General features: G+C 38.5%; 1 protein-coding gene across 2 annotated transcripts in view; it reads left to right on the top strand.

Moving 5' to 3' along the window:
* Positions 1-19,319, top strand: part of Kcnt2 (potassium sodium-activated channel subfamily T member 2) — a 365,450-nt gene that overhangs the window by 302,823 nt on the left and 43,308 nt on the right. For both annotated transcript variants that reach the window (XM_004659523.3, XM_004659524.3), the window contains one exon: positions 12,384-12,495. In XM_004659523.3, coding sequence (XP_004659580.1) covers positions 12,384-12,495 — 112 coding nt within the window. The remainder of the gene's footprint in view (positions 1-12,383; positions 12,496-19,319) is intronic.

Consider the following 19,319-nt stretch of genomic DNA (forward strand, 5'->3'; position numbering starts at 1 on the left):
TTTGGTAGGAGTTGACTTTTCTCTGTGTCGGTCTCCTTCCCCCTTGTGCTGGTATCCAGTTCATTAGGAAAACAGCACCCTTGCTTGTTTTGCCAATTTTCCATAGTTTCAGTCAGGGCCCTTTTGAGGTATGATGGGGTGGCTCTCTCCTTAGGATATGCATGTATCTGAAAAAGAGAAGTAGATTCTCCAACTGAGAGTAAGTTAGCACCAGGAAAACTGAGATAACCCTTACTTTTTTTTTTTTTTTTTTTTTTTTTTTTTTTTTTTAATTTTTATTAACATTTTCCATGATTATAAAATATATCCCATGGTAATTCCCTCCCTCCCCACCCCCACACTTTCCCGTTTGAAATTCCATTCTCAATCATATTACCTCCCCATTACAATCATTGTAATTACATATATACAATATCAACCTATTAAGTATCCTCCTCCCTTCCTTTCTCCACCCTTTATGTCTCCTTTTCAACTTACTGGCCTCTGCTACTAAGTATTTTCATTCTCACACAGAAGTCCAGTCATCTGTAGCTAGGATCCCCATATGAGGGAGAACATGTGGCGCTTGGCTTTCTGGGCCTGGGTTACCTGACTTAGTATAATACTTTCCAGGTCCATCCATTTTTCTGCAAATTTCATAACTTCATTTTTCTTTACCGCTGAGTAGAACTCCATTGTATAAATGTACCACATCTTCATTATCCACTCATCTGTTGAGGGACATCTAGGCTGGTTCCATTTCCCAGCTATTATAAATTGAGCAGCAATAAACATGGTTGAGCATGTACTTCTAAGGAAATGAGATGAATCCTTTGGATATATGCCTAGGAGTGCTATAGCTGGGTCATATGGTAGATCAATCTCTAGCTGCTTTAGGAACCTCCACACTGTTTTCCACAATGGCTGGACCAGATTGCATTCCCACCAGCAGTGCAGAAGGGTTCCTTTTTTTCCACATCCCCGCCAACATTTATGATCATTTGTTTTCATGATGGTGGCCAATCTGACAGGAGTGAGATGGAATCTCAATGTAGTTTTAATCTGCATTTCCCTGATGACTAGTGACGTAGAACATTTTTTTAGGTGCTTATATGCCATTCGTATTTCTTCCTTTGAGAACTCTCTATTTAGCTCCTTAGCCCATTTTTTGATTGGCCTGTTTGATTCCTTATTAGATATCTTTTTGAGTTCTTTGTATATCCTAGATATTAATCCTTTATCAGATATATAGCTGGCGAAGATTTTTTCCCATTCTGTAGGTTGCCTCTTTGCTTTTTTCACTGTGTCCTTTGCGGTGCAAAATCTTTGTAATTTCATTAGGTCCCAGTGGTTAATCTGTGGTTTTATTGCCTGAGCAATTGGGGTTGTATTTAGAAAGTCTTTGCCAAGACCAATATGTTGGAGGGTTTCCCCAACTTTTTCCTCTAGCAGTTTCAAAGTTTCCGGTCTGATGTTAAGGTCTTTAATCCATTTGGACTTAATTCTTGTGCATGGCGAGAGAGAAGAATCTATTTTCATCCTTCTGCAGATATTTATCCAGTTTTCAAAACACCATTTGCTGAAGAGGCTGTCTCTTCTCCAATGAGTATTTTTGGCATTTTTATCGAATATCAGGTGGCTATAGCTACTTGGGCTTACATCTGGGTCCTCTATTCTGTTCCACTGATCTACATGTCTGTTTTTGTGCCAGTACCATGCTGTTTTTGTTACTATGGCTCTGTAGTATAGGTTAAAATCAGGTATGGTGATACCACCAGCCTCTTTTTTGTTGCTCAGTATTATTTTAGATATTCGAGGTTTTTTATGATTCCAAATGAATTTTTGGATTGTTTTTTCTATTTCCATGAAGAAAGCCTTTGGAATTTTGATAGGGATTGCATTAAATGTGTAGATTGCTTTAGGTAAGATTGCCATTTTCACTATATTGATTCTTCCAAGCCAGGAACAAGGGATGTTTCTCCACTTTCTAGTGTCTTCTGCAATTTCTCGCTTGAGTGTCTTAAAGTTCTCATTGTATAGATTCTTTACTTCCTTAGTTAGGTTTATTCCAAGGTATTTTATTTTTTTTGATGCAATTGTGAATGGGAGTGATTCTCTGATTTCATCCTCTGTGTGTTTGTTGTTAGCATATATGAAGGCTACTGATTTCTGTGTATTTATTTTGTATCCTGCTACATTGCTGTAGGTTTTGATTAGCTCTAACAGCTTGCTAGTAGAGTCTTTAGGGTCCTTTATGTATAGAATCATGTCATCTGCAAATAATGATAGCTTGATTTCTTCCTTTCCAATTTGTATCCCTTTTATGTGTGTCTCTTGCCTTATTGCTATGGCTAAGACTTCCAAAACTATATTAAATAGAAGTGGAGACAGTGGACACCCTTGTCTTGTTCCTGATTTTAGTGGAAAAGCTTCCAGTTTTTCCCCATTTAGTAATATGTTGGCTGTAGGCTTGTCATAGATAGCCTTTATTATATTGAGATATGTTCCTTCTATTCCCAGTCTCTGTAGGACTTTTATCATGAAGGGATGTTGGATTTTGTCAAATGCTTTCTCTGCATCTAATGAGATGATCATGTGATTTTTGTGCTTCAACCCATTTATGTAATGTATTACATTTATAGATTTGCGTATGTTGAACCATCCCTGCATCTCTGGGATAAAGCCTACTTGGTCAGGGTGAATGATCTTTTTGATATACTCTTGTATTCTGTTTGCCAATATTTTGTTGAGAATTTTTGCATCTATGTTCATGAGGGAGATTGGTCTGTAATTTTCTTTTTTTGTTCTATCTTTGCCTGGTTTTGGTATCAGGGTGATGCTGGCCTCATAGAAGGAGTTTGGTAGGATTCCTTCTTTTTCTATTTCCTGGAAAAGCTTAAGAAGCAATGGTGTTAGCTCTTCCTTAAAAGTCTGGTAAAATTCAGCAGTGAATCCATCCGGGCCTGGGCTTTTTTTAGTTGGGAGATTATTGATAACTGCTCGGATCTCCATGTTTGTTATAGGTCTATTTAAGTGATTAATCTCATTTTGATTTAATTTAGGTAGGTCATATAGATCAAGGAAATCATCCATTTCTTTCAGATTTTCATACTTGGTGGAGTATATGCTTTTATAGTATGTCCCTATAATTTTTTGAATTTCTCTGGAATCTGTTGTGATGTTACCTTGTTCATCTCTGATTTTATTAATTTGTGTCTCTTCTCTCTTTCTTTTGGTCAGATTTGCTAAGGGTTTATCAATCTTGTTTATCCTTTCAAAGAACCAACTCTTTGTTTCATTAATTCTTTGGATTGTTCTTTTTGTTTCTATTTCATTAATTTCTGCCCTAATCTTTATTATTTCTTCCCGTCTACTACTTTTTGGTTTGCCTTGTTCTTCTTTTTCCAAGGCTTTAAGACGAAGCATTAGGTCGTTTACTTGCGACCTTTCTAATTTCTTAATATAGGCACTTAAGGCTATAAATTTACCTCTTAGAACTGCCTTCATTGTGTCCCAGAGATTTTGGTATGTTGTGTTCTCATTATCATTTGACTCTATAAATTTTTTGATTTCCTTTTTGATTTCTTCATTGACCCACTCATCATTTAGTAGTGTATTGTTTAGCTTCCATGATTTTGTGTATGCTCTATAGCCTTTCTTGCTACTGATTTGTAGTTTAATTCCATTGTGGTCAGATAGAATGCAAGGAATTATTTCAATTTTCCTGAATTTGTTAAGATTTGCTTTGTGTCCTAATATATGGTCTATTTTAGAGAATGTTCCATGTGCTGCTGAAAAGAATGTATATTCTGCAGCCTTTGGATGAAATGTCCTGTATATATCTGTTAGGTCCATATCTTCTATGACCTCATTTAGTCCAGATGCCTCTCTGTTTATTCTTTCCCTGGATGACCTGTCAATTGATGAGAGTGGGGTGTTAAAGTCACCCACCACCACCGTGTTTGGTGTTATCTGTGACCTTAGTTCTAATAGTGTTTGTTTGACGAATTTGGGAGCCCCCATGTTAGGTGCATATATGTTTAGGATTGTAATGTCCTCCTGTTGGAGTGTGCCCTTAATCAATATAAAGTGACCTTCCTTATCTTTTTTGACTAACTTCGGACTAAAGTCCACCCTGTCTGATATTAGGATAGCAACCCCTGCTTGTTTTCTAGGCCCATTTGCTTGAAACACCGTCTTCCAACCTTTCACCCTAAGATAATGTCTATCCTTTGTAGAAAGGTGAGTTTCTTGAAGACAACAAATTGTAGGATCCTGCTTTTTAACCCAGTCTGCAAATCTATGTCTTTTCGTTGGGGCATTGAGACCGTTGATATTAAGAGATATTATTGAAATGTGTGTATTTATGTTTGCCATTTTTTTGTGTGTGTGTGTGTGTTACTGGTTCTACCTGTGCTCTCTTCTGTTAACTGGTATTTGAGTATGGCTGGTTTTTTCTAGGTTCCTTATATGTGTGCTTTTCCTTTTGTTCAGCATGGAGGATTCTATCAAGTATTTTCTGTAGAGCTGGTTTTGTCTTCAGATATTCCTTTAACCTGCTTTTGTCATGGAATGTCTTTATTTCTCCATCTATTTGGATGGATAACTTTGCAGGATAAAGTAACCTTGGTTGACAGTTGTTATCTTTCAGAACTTGGAATATATCACTCCAGGCCCTTCTGGCTTTAAAAGTTTGTGTTGAATAATCTGCTGTAATCCTGATGGGCTTGCTTTTGTAGGTAACTTGATTTTTCTCTCTAACTGCTTTCAATATTTTTTCTTTGGTTTGTGTGTTTGGAAGTTTGAGTATAATGTGGCGAGGAGAGTTTCTTTCTGGGTTTTGTCTGGCTGGGGTTCTAAAGGCTTCCTGTATCTGTATTGGCACCTCTTTCCCAATTTGGGGAAAATTTTCCTCTATGATTTTGTTGAAGATGCCTACTATGCCTCTGGAGTGGAATTCTTCTCCTTCTACTATGCCCTGAATTCTTATATTGGATCTTTTCATAGTGTCCCGAATATCTTGAAATTCCCACTCATACTTTTCTATAAGTTTGTTTTTCTCTTTGTTGGACTGCATTAGGTCTGCCACCTGATCTTCTAGCTTAGATATTCTGTCCTCTCCCTCATCCATCCTACTGGTGAGATTTTCTACAGAGTTTTTTATTTCATTAACTGTGTTCTTCATTGCTAGTAATTCTGACTGGTTTTTCTTTATTATTTCTATTTCTCTATTTATGTCTTGTATTGCCTTCTTTATTTCATTAAATTGGTGTCCTGCCTCTTCTTTGATTCCTTTGATTTCCTCTTTGATTTCCTCTTTGATTTCTTCTTTGATTGTTTTCATGTGTTCTTTGACCTCTTTGAACATATTTATAATTATTCTTTTGAACTCTTTCTCAGGCATTTCCTCTAACTCTTTCTCACTGGAGGACATTTCTGATGCATTAATACTTTTAGGTAGATTTATATCGTCTTGCTTTTTAGTGTTTCTTGTGTTATAATGTATATATTTTTGCATCTTGGATTAAGTTAATGCTTGGATTTTCTAGCTAGCTGTGTATTCTTAGCTGTATCAATTGATTTGGTGTAAAATATTTTCAGGGTAGGACCTTAAGGTATTAGGTGTGGCTCTTAAGACTCTCAGAGTATCTACAAAGATGTTCTTAGGGGTTGAGTTTCCCTGCTATAGGAGTATTCAAGCAGGCTGAGTGGAATAATATACTGGTAGATTCTAAAATTTAGCTAAACACTGTACCCATTCCATCAAAAACAGCCCCGAGTATGTATGCAAGAGTAGTTATTATAATGACCAGATCCTCTATCAACAAAGAGGTTTAGATTTCTGGTCTGTTGAGGTATCCAAGTCAGCTTGTGACCAGGTGAGACCCTTCCCTGGTGCAATCCCAGTTACCTTGGGTGATTGTGGTCTCAGTCAAGTTGCTGCCTGGGTCGTCGGGTTGCTGTTCTGATTTCTGGAGCTGGGCACTTGCTTTTCCTACGGGGCAAACTGAGTCGCTGCCGCCGCCTCTGCAGCTGTTGTAGATGTCACCGCCGGAGCCCCCACCACTTCTGAAGCTGCCGTTGTCGTGTCCACCGCTGCTGCTCACCCCGAAGCCGCTGCTCTCCTGGGTCCGCTGCTGCTGGGGCCACTGGTACCGGTGCTGGAGCCGCTGAAGTTGCTGCCAAATTCTGCTCCTGCTTGGGTCCCGCCGTCAGCCCAAGTTGGCGTGGCCGGGTCCCGGGCCGCTGCTGTGTTCGCTGGAGCTGGGTTCAGGCGGCAGGGGAGGGGAGGGAGCCGCGGCTGTTCTGGTTGTATCGTGTGCTTTTACCTCGCGGTCTGCTCCTCCCTCCGTTGCTCGCTGCCGCTCTCCCCTCACGTTTCCCGAGTTGCGGAGAGCGCGGTGTGAGGGGAAATTCCCGCACCTGGCTTGTCCTGCGGCTCGAGCCGGGAGTCCGGCGGTTTTCTGCCGCTCCGCGGTTGCGGCGGGTAGCTGAGCCGCCCCGGGCCGCTGTTCCCGCCTGTGCAGGCTCCGGATGCTCTATAACTCTTCCACTTCTCCGCTGCCGCCTCAACTTCCTATACACCTCACTTTTTAGTAAAAGTGTGTATTTTGCTGAGTTTTTTTTGGTCTTCCCCCCCCAGGCTATTTTGGCGTGGTACCTACGCCGCCATCTTAACCGGAAGTCCCTTACTTTTTTATGGAGAATTTAATAGGTGTAGGCCCTCTTGTAGCCCACAGTTGATGGTAGCTTGATATTGGACAGTGGGCTTATGTTTGGATATGGTTCTGACTTGTTTCCCAGCTCCAGGTATGTGTCTTCTACCACTGAGGGGATCTGTTAGCCAAATCAAGAGCAGTTGGTTCCTCACCATGGCTGTGTGCCACTATTGCACTTGTGTGGGCATCACAACAGGTTATTTGCTGCTAAGTAGGTTAGACCATGAGTTGCTTGGACAGATATTGGTCATTTTCCCCCAGTCACCCATGTAGCACTTCTGGCACTAGACACGCTGACTGCCTGGGGACTGACTCTTTCCTGGCCTCCAGCCATGCCGTTCCATTTTATGCGTCAGCTGCATATGGAATCTTCAGCAATAGGGTCTTACCACTAAACTTTGGTGGGTCATCAAGTACTCTGACAGAAATCTGTCATTCTTTTAGGAAACCTTGTAGGTTTCTCTGATCAAAAACTCATTGTGGATGATAGCCCCATGCTGGTACTGGGAGTTACAGGTCAGTTCCCACTAAGAAAATGAAGGAAAAGACAATTAATATACAAGAGTTAGAGAGACTAGAGGGAGAGGGAGAGGGAGAGGGATGGAGGGAAGATGTAGAAGATTTAGGTTAGACTTGATCCTACCCTCTCCAGTGTCTTGTGTTTCAGTTTTTTCCTGTAAGGGCCTGATGAAGGTTCAGCCATTTGGCCTGCCTTTTAGGAAGTACAATTTTATGGTACCATTGCCATTTGGGTCTAGATTAGGGTTTCCCACCCCTTCCATGCCCTCCCTTCCCTCCCCCTCCATCCTAGTGTCTAGTCCACGAGATGCTTGATGGGTATGTAAGGTATCTTGGGTAGATTCAAGTTAGGTGCTGTAGATGAGTGAGACTATGTGGCGGTTTTTTTCTGTTATTGGGTAAGTTCACTGAGAATGATCTGTTCCAGGTTCAACTATTTTTCCTCAAATTTCTTTGTGTCATTTTTTCTTACTGCTGAATAGAATTCCTTCATTCTAAACTTTCACTAGGTGGCAGACTTAGCTTATGCATTCATTAAGTTAAGTTTAAAATAGCATAAGTAGTTGGAGCTCATTTATGTAGAACAGACAGATCAAATGCATTTTACGGTCAAATCTAAATCCAACTGTCAAATTCAATGCCATGGTAACTCAATTTTATTTTTCTTCATTCTTAATAAGACTACACTGGAACTCATGAGTAGCTTAGCTTGAAATGTCTTTGATGTCAAAAGATACTTTGTCTCAAAAAGTAATGTAAATTTTATATTCTATATTATCTGCATTTGTTTTAATATAAAAATGTTTTGCATTACCTACTCTTCTCCCAAAAAATTGTCAAGTAAAGATGATCTAGGCAAATGCAAAAAAAAAAAAAAAAGACTACAAATTTATCTACATATGTGTGTTTATTTATATAAATTATAAAGCACTAAAAAAAGGAATATAACCACATATTTATTTCAGATTATAATAGTGGTAGCTACACATTGAAAATGCCCTGCTCAAAAATATAAAAGAATTCCAAAAGATGATGTCAGTTAATCATTAGTTTATAGATATGCTGACCTCATTAATATCTTCTCTATTTTAGATGTTCTTATAGAAATATCCCTTTTGTCACTCTTCTCTGCTTGCAAATCAATAGAAATATTTTTACAAAGATAAGCCACCAGAATACTAAGACATAATGTAAATAAGGGCTATAAATAAATTTCCAAATGCCAGAGGCTGAGGTAAATGATTCTTGAAATTCTTTCTTGTAAGAATCTAGGCTTTTGGGGCTGGAGAGATGGCTTAGCGGTTAAGCGCTCGCCTGTGAAGCCTAAGGACCCCGGTTCGAGGCTCGGTTCCCCAGGTCCCACGTTAGCCAGATGCACAAGGGGGCGCACGCGTCTGGAGTTCGTTTGCAGAGGCTGGAAGCCCTGGCGCGCCCATTCTCTCTCTCTCCCTCTATCTGTCTTTCTCTCTGTGTCTGTCGCTCTCAAATAAATAAAAAATTTAAAAAAAAAAAAAAAAAAGAATCTAGGCTTTAGAGTTTCCTTAACCAATTCAAAGACTGAGAACACGGAGAAATTACACAAGTAAAATTACTGTCTTTTAAGTGTTAAAAATTAGCAAAATAAATTAGATTCTGTTTATTTTTTCCTGATGCCCTTATTACAACTTACCAAGATCGAGAAAAATTGTCCTCAAAATTAAGATTAAGACATGGTAATGGCTATATTTCTTCCTTCAATAAGGAATTAATGATATGGTTCTCAAAGCCTTGAATCACACATTTAGGTAGTGAAGATGTACAAATTTTACTCATAACAGAAGGAAAGTTTTTGAATGTGTTAGTGTCTTAACTTGAGTGATGAGGAGAACTCACGGACATGAATAATCAGGGAAGGCTGCCCTGTGCTGGGGAGCAGACACTCCAAACTGCAATATCAGGCCATTCTGCCTGGTAGGAGAGAGCTGTTCTACCATGTGCTTAGCATCAGGAAAGTAAGCCTGAATGAGGTGAAGGATCATCTACAGCATCAGTCCTGAGGACAGGGCTCCTTTATTTAAACAGGCCCATTCCTTTGTAAATTCCCCTGTGAAGCAGGCTGGCACTGAGGCAGGAGTACCTGTTTGCATTCAGTTGTCTTGAAGTGAAAGCAGCAGAAGGGCTTTGCTTATGAGTCATCACAGGTGTTTTATGATCTACATATTTCCAACCAATGATAGTCTTTAAGTTCAAGGAAGTGGTACAACCTAGCAGTGTGCTTTTCTAGTGTTCTTACCTTTGTTTAGCTTTACAGATGGATACAAAGCTGATTATTTTTAGTAAGTAGTAGCCACACATTCAAAATTTTTTAAATCAGAAAAGGTCTCATGATACATAAATATTAGGCAAGGGTCAGAACATCAAAAGCAGTGAAAACATACATTTATTTTCACATCATTATGCCCATTTTGTTCCAGCAGAAAAATTGTGTGTGCATGTATGTATGAACATATAAGTGCACATGTAGGGACACGGTTATGCACTGAGAAATCTACTATGTAAATTCTTGTATCCTTTGTAACACCATTATCTTTTAAATTTTATATATATAGTTATGTACATAGTGTGTAAACAACACACGTTTGTACCATCCTTACCCTCATCCTGCTCTAAAGGGACCCTCCTCATTTGGGATGCCAGTTATCTCCCTGGGGCTTGAAGTTCATGCATTGTGGGGGCTTCCATCAGTTATGGGGAAGTGGCAAGGTGTGTGTGTGCAATGTCCCATCTTGTGGCTCTAACAATCTTTTTGCCCCCTCATTGGTGAATTTCCCTGAGCCAAGTTGCATTTGTTTTTAGCTCTACTTCAGTGATGGGCTTCTCTGTGTCTCTGGATCTCTGCTTTAGTAGGAGTTGAGTTTCCTCTATGTCCACCTCCTTCCCCCTTGGGCTGATATAAGGTTCACCAAGAAACCAGCACTCTTGCTCATTTCCAGAATTGTTCTATGGTTTCAACTGGGGCCCTGGTGAAGTGTGATAGGCTGATTCTCTCCTCAGTTTCTGCATACATCTGGAAGAGAAGAAGATTGTCCAATGGAGAGTGAAGTCAGCACTGGTTAAATGGGATAACCATTGTTAGTTTAGAGAGAATTTAATAGGTGTAGGCCATCTTCCAGCCTAAGATTGGTGGGAGCTTGATATTAGACAACAAACTCATTATTTGGATATGATTCTGACTTGATTCCCAGTTCTAGCTATGGGTTCCTTTCCATGGAGTGGATCTGCTAGCCAATCCAAGATCAGTTGGTAACCCACCATGGCTGTGTGCCACTATTGCACTTGGATGAGCATCACTTCTGGTTGTTTGCTGTGGAGTAGCTTAGACCTTGAGTTGCTTGGACAGATGTTAGCCATTTTCCCCCAGTAGTTCATGTAGCACCTTCGCTGTCTGGGAACTGGCTCTCTTCCAGATTACAGCCAGATCTTTCCATGTTCCATACTGACAGCATATGGTATTTTCAGCAGCAGAGACTTACCATTAACTTTTAGTGGGTAATCAAGTGCTCTGATAGAAGTGATAGAAGTTTGTCCTCTTTTGGGAAACCTTGCCAGTCTCTCTGATCAACAGCTCATTGTGGATTTTAACCACATCCTGGTACTGGGAGTTATAGGCCAGCACCAAGGGAACAGAGAGAAGAAAAAGAAAGGTAATATAAAAGAGAATGAAGAAAAAATAAAGAGAGAGAGATCCAGGAGAAAATTAAGGTTAGTCTTCATTTCACCCTCTCCAGAGCCCTTTGATTTAGGTATTACCTCTAAGGTCCTGAGAAGCATTCAACCTTTTATTGTGTCCTCTAGGATATAGGATTTTCTGGTACCATTTCTGTTTGGGCCCAGTTTTGTTCCCCCCCCCCCCACCAACCTTAGCCTCTCCTTCAGTCCTACCCTTCATATTGTCTAGTATTCAGGTGCCTATTAGGTATGTCAGTATCTCAGACTGATCCAGGCTAACAGATGAGTGAGACCATGCAACAGTTGCCTTTCTGTGATCAGGTGAGTTCATTGAGAATGATCTGTAACACCACTATTAATGTCTTACTACTGGTTTCAACTCATCAGTGAAATTTTATTTAAATTAAAATAGTTGCTCATCTTAGAAGTTCACTTTAGTAAAGTTAGACCTTTAAAGATAGAATACTATAACAATGATGAGCCAGAAGACAGCAGAGAGGTCACATAACAGACCAGAAGATAATTATGTAAAACTTTTGCCAATCCATATATTCATCTTACATACTTATGTTTTAAAATAACCCACAACATAATTCTAAATCAGCTTTATGAGTTCTCTTCTATACTATTCTATACTATTTCATAATTATAGAGATAAAAATATCTAATATGGGCTGGAGAGGTGGCTTAGCAGTTAAGTGCTTGCCTGTGAAGCCTAAGGACCCTGGTTCGAAGCTCGATTCCCCAGGACCCACATTAGCCAGATGCACAAGGGGGTGCATGCGTCTGGAGTTCATTTGCAGTGGCTGGAAGCCCTGGCACGCCCATTCTCTTTCACTCTCTGTCTGCCTCTCTCTTTCTCTCTCTCTCTCTCTCTCTCTCTCTCTCTCTCTCTGTCTCTCTATCTCTCTCTCTCTGTCACTTTCTTTTTTTTTTAAATTTTTTTTTTAATTTATTTATTTGAGAGCGATAGACACAGAGAGAAAGACAGGTAGAGGGAGAGAGAGAGAATGGGCGCGCCAGGGCTTCCAGCCACTGCAAACGAACTCCAGACGCGTGCGCCCCCTTGTGCATCTGGCTAACGTGGGACCTGGGGAACCGAGCCTCGAACCGGGGTCCTTAGGCTTCACAGGCGAGCGCTTAACCGCTAAGCCATCTCTCCAGCCCTCTGTCACTTTCAAGTAAATAAAATGGACAAAAAAATTTTTTAAAAATCTAATATAAGGCAAATTGCTGAATTTATTTTTCTTACTGTACTAAAGGGTTGGTTAAAATATTTGGAAAATAGTGTTTCATTTTTCTTGTATCCTACTAAACATTTTATGTGACTGCTTGCTGTTGTAATTGGATATAGTTTTGTGCCTAAGGCTGCAAATCACTCATTCGTAAATATGTTGTTATAAAAAGTACCATGTTGGATTGCTAGTGTAATGCATTTTTTGTTGTTTTGAAATTTAGGTTGTTTTCCAGTCTCAGTATTATCACAGAGCTTACTCACCCAGCAAACATGAGATTCATGCAATTCAGAGCCAAAGACTGTTATTCTCTTGCTCTTTCAAAACTGGAAAAGGTAAGACCAACATTAATAAAGTTGAGATTTCCCCATTTTGGGTTCAAAAGTAATGAGGATTATCTAGGCATTCAGAGAAATCCCATGATATAATAAAGTAAAACACTTTCAAAATTCTTATTGGGGCTAAATTTTTAACTTATAAATTCTTAAAACAATGAGTGGTAGATGTGAACAGGCATGTGCAGCATACATGCTCATAACTGTAAGTTAATTCAATAGCATTACAAGTGATTTGCTATGTTGTTAGATCCATATTTACATAGAGCTTTGCACCTTCCCAAAGTCGTTAGGGTCTTAAAAGAATAATAGGCTTTGTTCAAAGCTGGCTTCAAAACATGTCACCAAGCTAGCCTGAGACAAAGCCAAATTTGTTGCTAACCTGGGTAAAGAGTGACACTTCAGGAAAGCTTTCACACTTCATTGGAGGAGGAGAAAGAAATACCTAAAAATGTATTCAGATTTGAAATTTGATTTAATAAAGGGCTCCATGGAAGGGATTTGATTGGCATCAGAATTAGATCAAAGGCATACCACAGGAGACAGTAGTGATGTAAACTCTTATTTTGTAATGTGCAAAAGTCTGAGATCCACTCTTACCATCTATGCTGGGTGCAAGGCTTGGGATTTTTGTAGTTATCTTTTATTTGATGTTAGTATAATAGGAGAAATATATATATTATAAGAGAAGATTTAATCATTCACATGTAAAATATATTAGACCATATGGTCATTATTGCTTATACCAATGTAAGATATAAAAAATGATGTAATTAGATTTTTATTAGTTCTTGCAGTTTCAGTATTATGTGAATGGCCTCTTGTTACTGCAAAAGCACTTGACACGCCAAAAACAAGTTAGTGAAAAGGCAAGTTAATGGTAGAGAAAAAGGTTTACTAGAATGTGCTAGCTGTTCAGCAGATGGAGAGCTGTCATTTTAAATATCCCCTTGCCAGAAGGCTGATTCAAAAAGTGGTTTATACAGGAGATGGGTGTTGGCACATAGTGCTCATATAGGTGAGCACATTCTCATAAGTGGAGGCTTTCTGCTAAAACATGCACATTCAGCTAATTGATCCATCTGAAAATTAGGTGATATCTAATTAGAAGGTGCTTTTTAATTCTATAAACCTCAAGAACAAACATTATTTTGTTGATGCATTTTTATAATTATAGTTGTGAAAATATTCAGTCCTTTCATACTGCACAATGGTATGTATTATTAGGGGTAGCTACTTAGACCTTTCTTCTCACCAAACTCATGGTAATGAATGAATTGAACATAGCTTACACAATCATTGTGGGCCAGTATAAGTGTGGTTAAATGGAGAGTATGACACAAGGTATTGTCTCTAAGCTTGCTTTTACTACTACAGCAGAAACTGCTTTAGTTGTTGTTAGACACATTGCACTAAGGCTCTTTTCTATAGATCTCCATTTCCAAAGCTGGTTGCACACACCATGCCATTTCACTCTTATCACACTTGTTTGGAGGTTTAGGAAAATCATTGTTATTACCTGCTTACTGATGTGATGAGTTTGGGGCAGATTGAGTAACTCTTCCAAAATTATATAGTTATCCACCCAGTGCAGTATTCAAAACAAAAGGCTGTGAATATTTTGGACAGATGACTTCCATAATGCCATAGCACTCCAATGATATAAAATGGGTTGAAAGCAGGGCTAATGGACTCAGCTTTCCACCAGAAAATCCAGAATGAAGAGCGAGTTGGATTTGGTGCTGCCATGCACTGTGGCCTCTGTCTCAATCAACTAATGATGAAGAAGTGGGGCTCTAAAGTCAGAGTGGTCCAGCTCTCCACTACTTCTCAGTAATTGAGCCTGGATAAATTATTTCCATGTTCATAGCTTTGGCATTCTTATCTGAAAAATACTAGCAGGAGATAATAAAGTTATTGTAAAAATCATAGTGCATAATTCAGGTAAAACAGCCAAGTATTTGACATTTAATTAGTACTCAAGTGATACTAAAAGGATAATGTCACTAAGAAGCATCCCTATGTATTCAGTCTTACCTAGGGTCAGTTGATGTAGAAAGGTCATAATTGCAAACATTTCCAGTATCTGTGTCTAGCTGTATAATTGTGTGTTTATTGCATGAAGGTTAAAGAAGAAAACAATGAGATTTTGATCTTTGGTGGAGAATTAATTAAAACTGAAATCTATTAGCAACCCAGAAATATTCTCTACTAAACAGAAAAGTTTCATTAGAATAAGCATTAAACAGAATTTATTTGCATATCACATAATCCCCTAAGAAAATTACAAACACAGAATCAATTATGTAGTGTGTTAATAATCAGTCACACCCATTCTGTTTATCTTAGTAAATCACCTGCATCTCTCCATCCTAAGGCAAAATAAAATTGTATGTCTTTGCAAGAAGCAAGAAGGTATGATTCTGAGCAAGGTCTTTCTTCCTGAAACATGTACAGCTTCACTGTATAGTAAGGTTGCTTAGCAGGGTGGTGAGGGGCAAAATGTTTGTTAGTCATTGAACTTATAGCGGGAAAGAGTAAAAAAGGTACTTGTTGATTGGATAGTGAAAAGTGAGAGTTTGGATACTTTGGAGAGGCATATGCAGTCATAATACTTTTTTGTTGTTGTTTGTTTTTAAGGTAGGCTTTTGCTCTAGCCCAGAATGAACTGGAATTCACTATATAGTCTTAGGCTGGTGTCAAACTCATAGCAATATTCCTACATCTGCATCCCAAATGCTGGCATTATTAAAGCTGTGTACCACCGCCCTCTGTCATAATACTTGTTTCCAGTCTTGGGACATAATCACATTCTGTGCTTGAATGCTGACTGTATAATGTTAAAATGCCATTGAACTGAGGAACTGAACTTGGTCCCTGGAAAGCCAGTTTCAAACCAAGCTTTAGTGGATTTTGGAAGCACTTCCTGAAAAACAACTTCATGGCAGAGATTCCATGACCAATAACAGACTGACGAGGAAAAAGCAAAACATATTTATTTCATTGCTTTCTTATGTGGCACAGAAATTGTAAGAGTGGAGACCCAACAATACAGGAAAATATGTGCTTCTTTTGTGCTTTTGTTTAGTGATGAGTGGAAACTAGTGAAGTATGAAAGAACAAAGAATATGTGTTTAGAGATGAGCACATTTTTCCCCCTGGTTCTCAGGAGAAGTCCTCTGGCATTAGTCTGATGAACCACTTTCATATCGTCACCTATGTTAATTTTATGGCCAAATTTCAGAGAGAAGATCAAGAGAAGGCACATGAGATCTCCCTGCTTCTGTTGAATTTTCAAAAGCAATGGTGACATATTTGGGAGCAGTATTCCTGAATCTGACCCCTACAATGATAACTTCTAATTCATTATGGAAAAAATAACCAGAAACAAAGAAGAATCACTGACTCATAAAAAAAAAATACACAGACATTGGTTTTGAGAACTCCTTGAACTCTGGTTGAGGAAAGATGTTTCATTATTTCTTCACTATTTTTATGATTACTAATCTCAATGAATTACCTGTATGTAGTTGCCTTTGGCCTCTGTGCCTCACTTCAAGCCTCTTCCTAAGTCATATTATTCATGTCAATTCAGTACATAATTCTTGTAGAATATATAGCCTGCTTCTTATGGCAGCTTCTTATGACTACAAAGTTACATTATTTATGAAATCTGATGAATTTACTGTATACTTACTTCTGTTCAGTTTTGTGACCAGACATCTATCTAAAAATCCTTCCTACACATGGTTTCTAAGTCCCTTATTTGCTTGCCTCTTCAAACTATGCATTTCTCTTATGCATATTTATGGTAATATCATGCTAGTGAGATAATAGCTTTAAGTGGGACTGTGTTGTTTAAAAACATTTTTTGCCCTGTTTTATCTCTTTGTATTTTGGCAAACATAAATAGACACTTATAAGCCACATAGTCTCCTATCTGCAGCAAGTAACACTTTTTTATATACAAAACAGTAATCGGCTTGAAGCTTGTGTATGCCAAGCCTGGGAGCAGCTCATAGCTTTCCGATTCATATGCCACTCTCATGGCTAACTCTGGAATGTGGGAAATGTAATGACATAATTTTCAGAAGTTTCAGTACACAAGCGATATTTTCTTCAAATCTGAACACTACCAAAACACATCCTGAGGATCACAATTTAGTTTTATATTTTCTATTCCTTTTCATTTGACCTTTCTCTCATTGATGTGTGCTTTTTTTGCTGAATTGTTTTACAATATCCTTTTTCTATATATTATCATTACTACTGCCATTTCCTCAATGATGATCCCCATGTTTGGAACCCCTTGCCACTCTCTACTAAGTAGGCACAGAAACACATTTTGAGAGCTAAGTAAGCATGAGAGAGGATGAGGGAAAATAAAGGAGCATAGAAAAGGAAGATAATAGATAAAAGTCTCATTTTCCTTCAAAGTTCTATTCTGTTTCTTTCAATTTGATAATTTACCTGAAGGCCTTTTATTCATGTTATGTATGTGCACAATTGCTTCAAGACCACTACCTCCGGAAGTGCTTTGAACTGGAAGTATTGTGCATTGAGGATCACAATTACACCTTACAAACATGTAATTATAATCATGGTAATTACATGCTGGTACAAGATGCTAAATAATGAATATATGAAGTAAAATGTTTATCTTTTTGTGTCCTTGGCTGCTGAGCTTTAAAATATTTTAGAATAGTCTGGATGATATCAGTGCTTTGTTATTCATACCTTTCAACCACATTAGTCTGATGCTATTAAAGTGACTCAAGTAGGTAATACTGGATAACTTCAAGTTAGGACTGGTCACCAGCAAAAATAAGCCATACATTTAGAAGAATGAAACACTCAACCCTGTCATGCCCTCTTCATCTTGGAAAAGAAAAGGACCTCGAGATTGAGTTCACGTCCTGGCTGATGATTTAATTAATCCTGCTTATGAAATGAAACCACAATAAAAGTTCTCAAGAGTGAGGCCTGGAGAGCCTCCTGGTTGATTAACATGTTGATGTGTAGATATTCTTGTGTTCAGAGCTTTCTTTTAGCTCTTTATGGCTTCCCTATGAACTGTTGCACTTGTGTTTATCTGTAAACTCTATAAACATTGCTTTCAAGTAGCTTGTGAATGGCTTCCAGAATATCACCAATAAAGGCATTATGAGCAGCTTAGTAACTGGCTGGGCAGAAGTGCCTTTGGCTCAATGGTGTGCAGCCTTGGAAGATGTAAGACGTCCATGACCTTCAACAGCTAAACCAAATGTCAGGATTGTCTCAAATGAAGTGGATACAAGAACATTGATTTGACATGAGAAAGTAAACATAACAATGGAAAAATCATGTGTGCAAGTCACATCCAACTTTTGACATCATTGGTAGTAACAATATTATTAGAAATTATAAAGATCATTTTTCAATAAGCATATTATATAAAATAAGACAGTAATTTACACACAATCAGTTTAAAATCAAGGGAATAAATGTTTACTGAACACCCAATATGTATAAGCTTGCTAAACTTTGGAGTTAAAAAATTGAATGAAATGCTTGGAATTGGTCTGGAGAGATGGCTTAGTAGTTTAAGCGCTTGCCTGTGAAGCCTAAGGACCCTGGTTCGAGGCTTGATTCCCCAGGACCCACGTTAGCCAGATGCTCAAGGGGGCGCACGTGTCTGGAGTTTGTTTGCAGTGGCTGGAGACCCTGGAGCACCTATTCTCTCTCTCTCTCTCTCTCTCTCTCTCTCTCTCTCTCTCTCTCTCCCTATCTCTCTCTCTTTCTCTGTCATTCTCAAATAAATAAATAAAAATGAACAAAAAAATTTTAAAAAATGCTTGGAATCTATATTATGATGAGTAACTCTGACTTTTTAAGTGGATACTTCTGCTTCTAATGTTTTGGTTCAAACAACTAACTCCAGACATGTGTGCCACCTTATGAATCTGGCTTACATGGGACCTGGGGAGATGAACCTAGGTCCTTTGGCTTTGCAGGCAAGCACCTAAGTGCTAAGCCATCACTAAGGCCAAGAAAGATTCTTACACTGTTTATACGAATCCTACAAAAAGATTAGGAAAATACTAGTGAGTTTTTATTTTTTTAAATAGTGAAAATGCAAATTATATGGACCATAATATTTAATATATAAATTGTGATTTCAAAGAACAGATCTAGAATTGATATCACACCACTAACTGAGCCATGAGCAGTACATTCAAAAGATGGCTCGATGGTCTCTAACAGTTCCAGTAACAGTCAGAAGTCCAAACTCTCTTCTGAGACAAAGACAATCTCCTAATTGTGAACTCCTATAAAAGAAAAATCAAATAAAATAATTCCAATACATAATGGCATTGATTAAGTATTCCTATTTTGAAAAGTAGGATGGGAATAGAGCAATGAAAGACCAGACCAATGTAAGAACAAAACACAGCAGCGAAAATACTATGTCTTTCAGGTGAACATCTGGCGCCCGTAATTCTTGATGGAGTTGTCTGAGTTCCAAAGTGCTTGGGTAGCCTCACTCTTCCAACAGCTCTGCTGCTTATACCACATATAGTCTCTTTTTCAGTGCAGCTCCAATCTGTGCCTGCAGATTTCCTTGGCAGGTGCCCCATGGTCCTTACACATCTTATATCCTGGATTCTCCACTATAATTTATTCTTTATTTTCTCTGATCACACAGTGGCCTCTAAGGGCTTCCTTGTAGGACTCATACCTTACCTCAGAGCCTCAGAGGCTCTCTGGAAATGTGGCAATAGTCTCTATGACTCTTTTTTTAATATATATATATTTTATTAACAACTTTTGTACTTATAAACAAC

The sequence above is a fragment of the Jaculus jaculus genome, chromosome 1 (genome assembly GCF_020740685.1).
Source record: "Jaculus jaculus isolate mJacJac1 chromosome 1, mJacJac1.mat.Y.cur, whole genome shotgun sequence".
NCBI lineage: Eukaryota > Metazoa > Chordata > Mammalia > Rodentia > Dipodidae > Jaculus > Jaculus jaculus.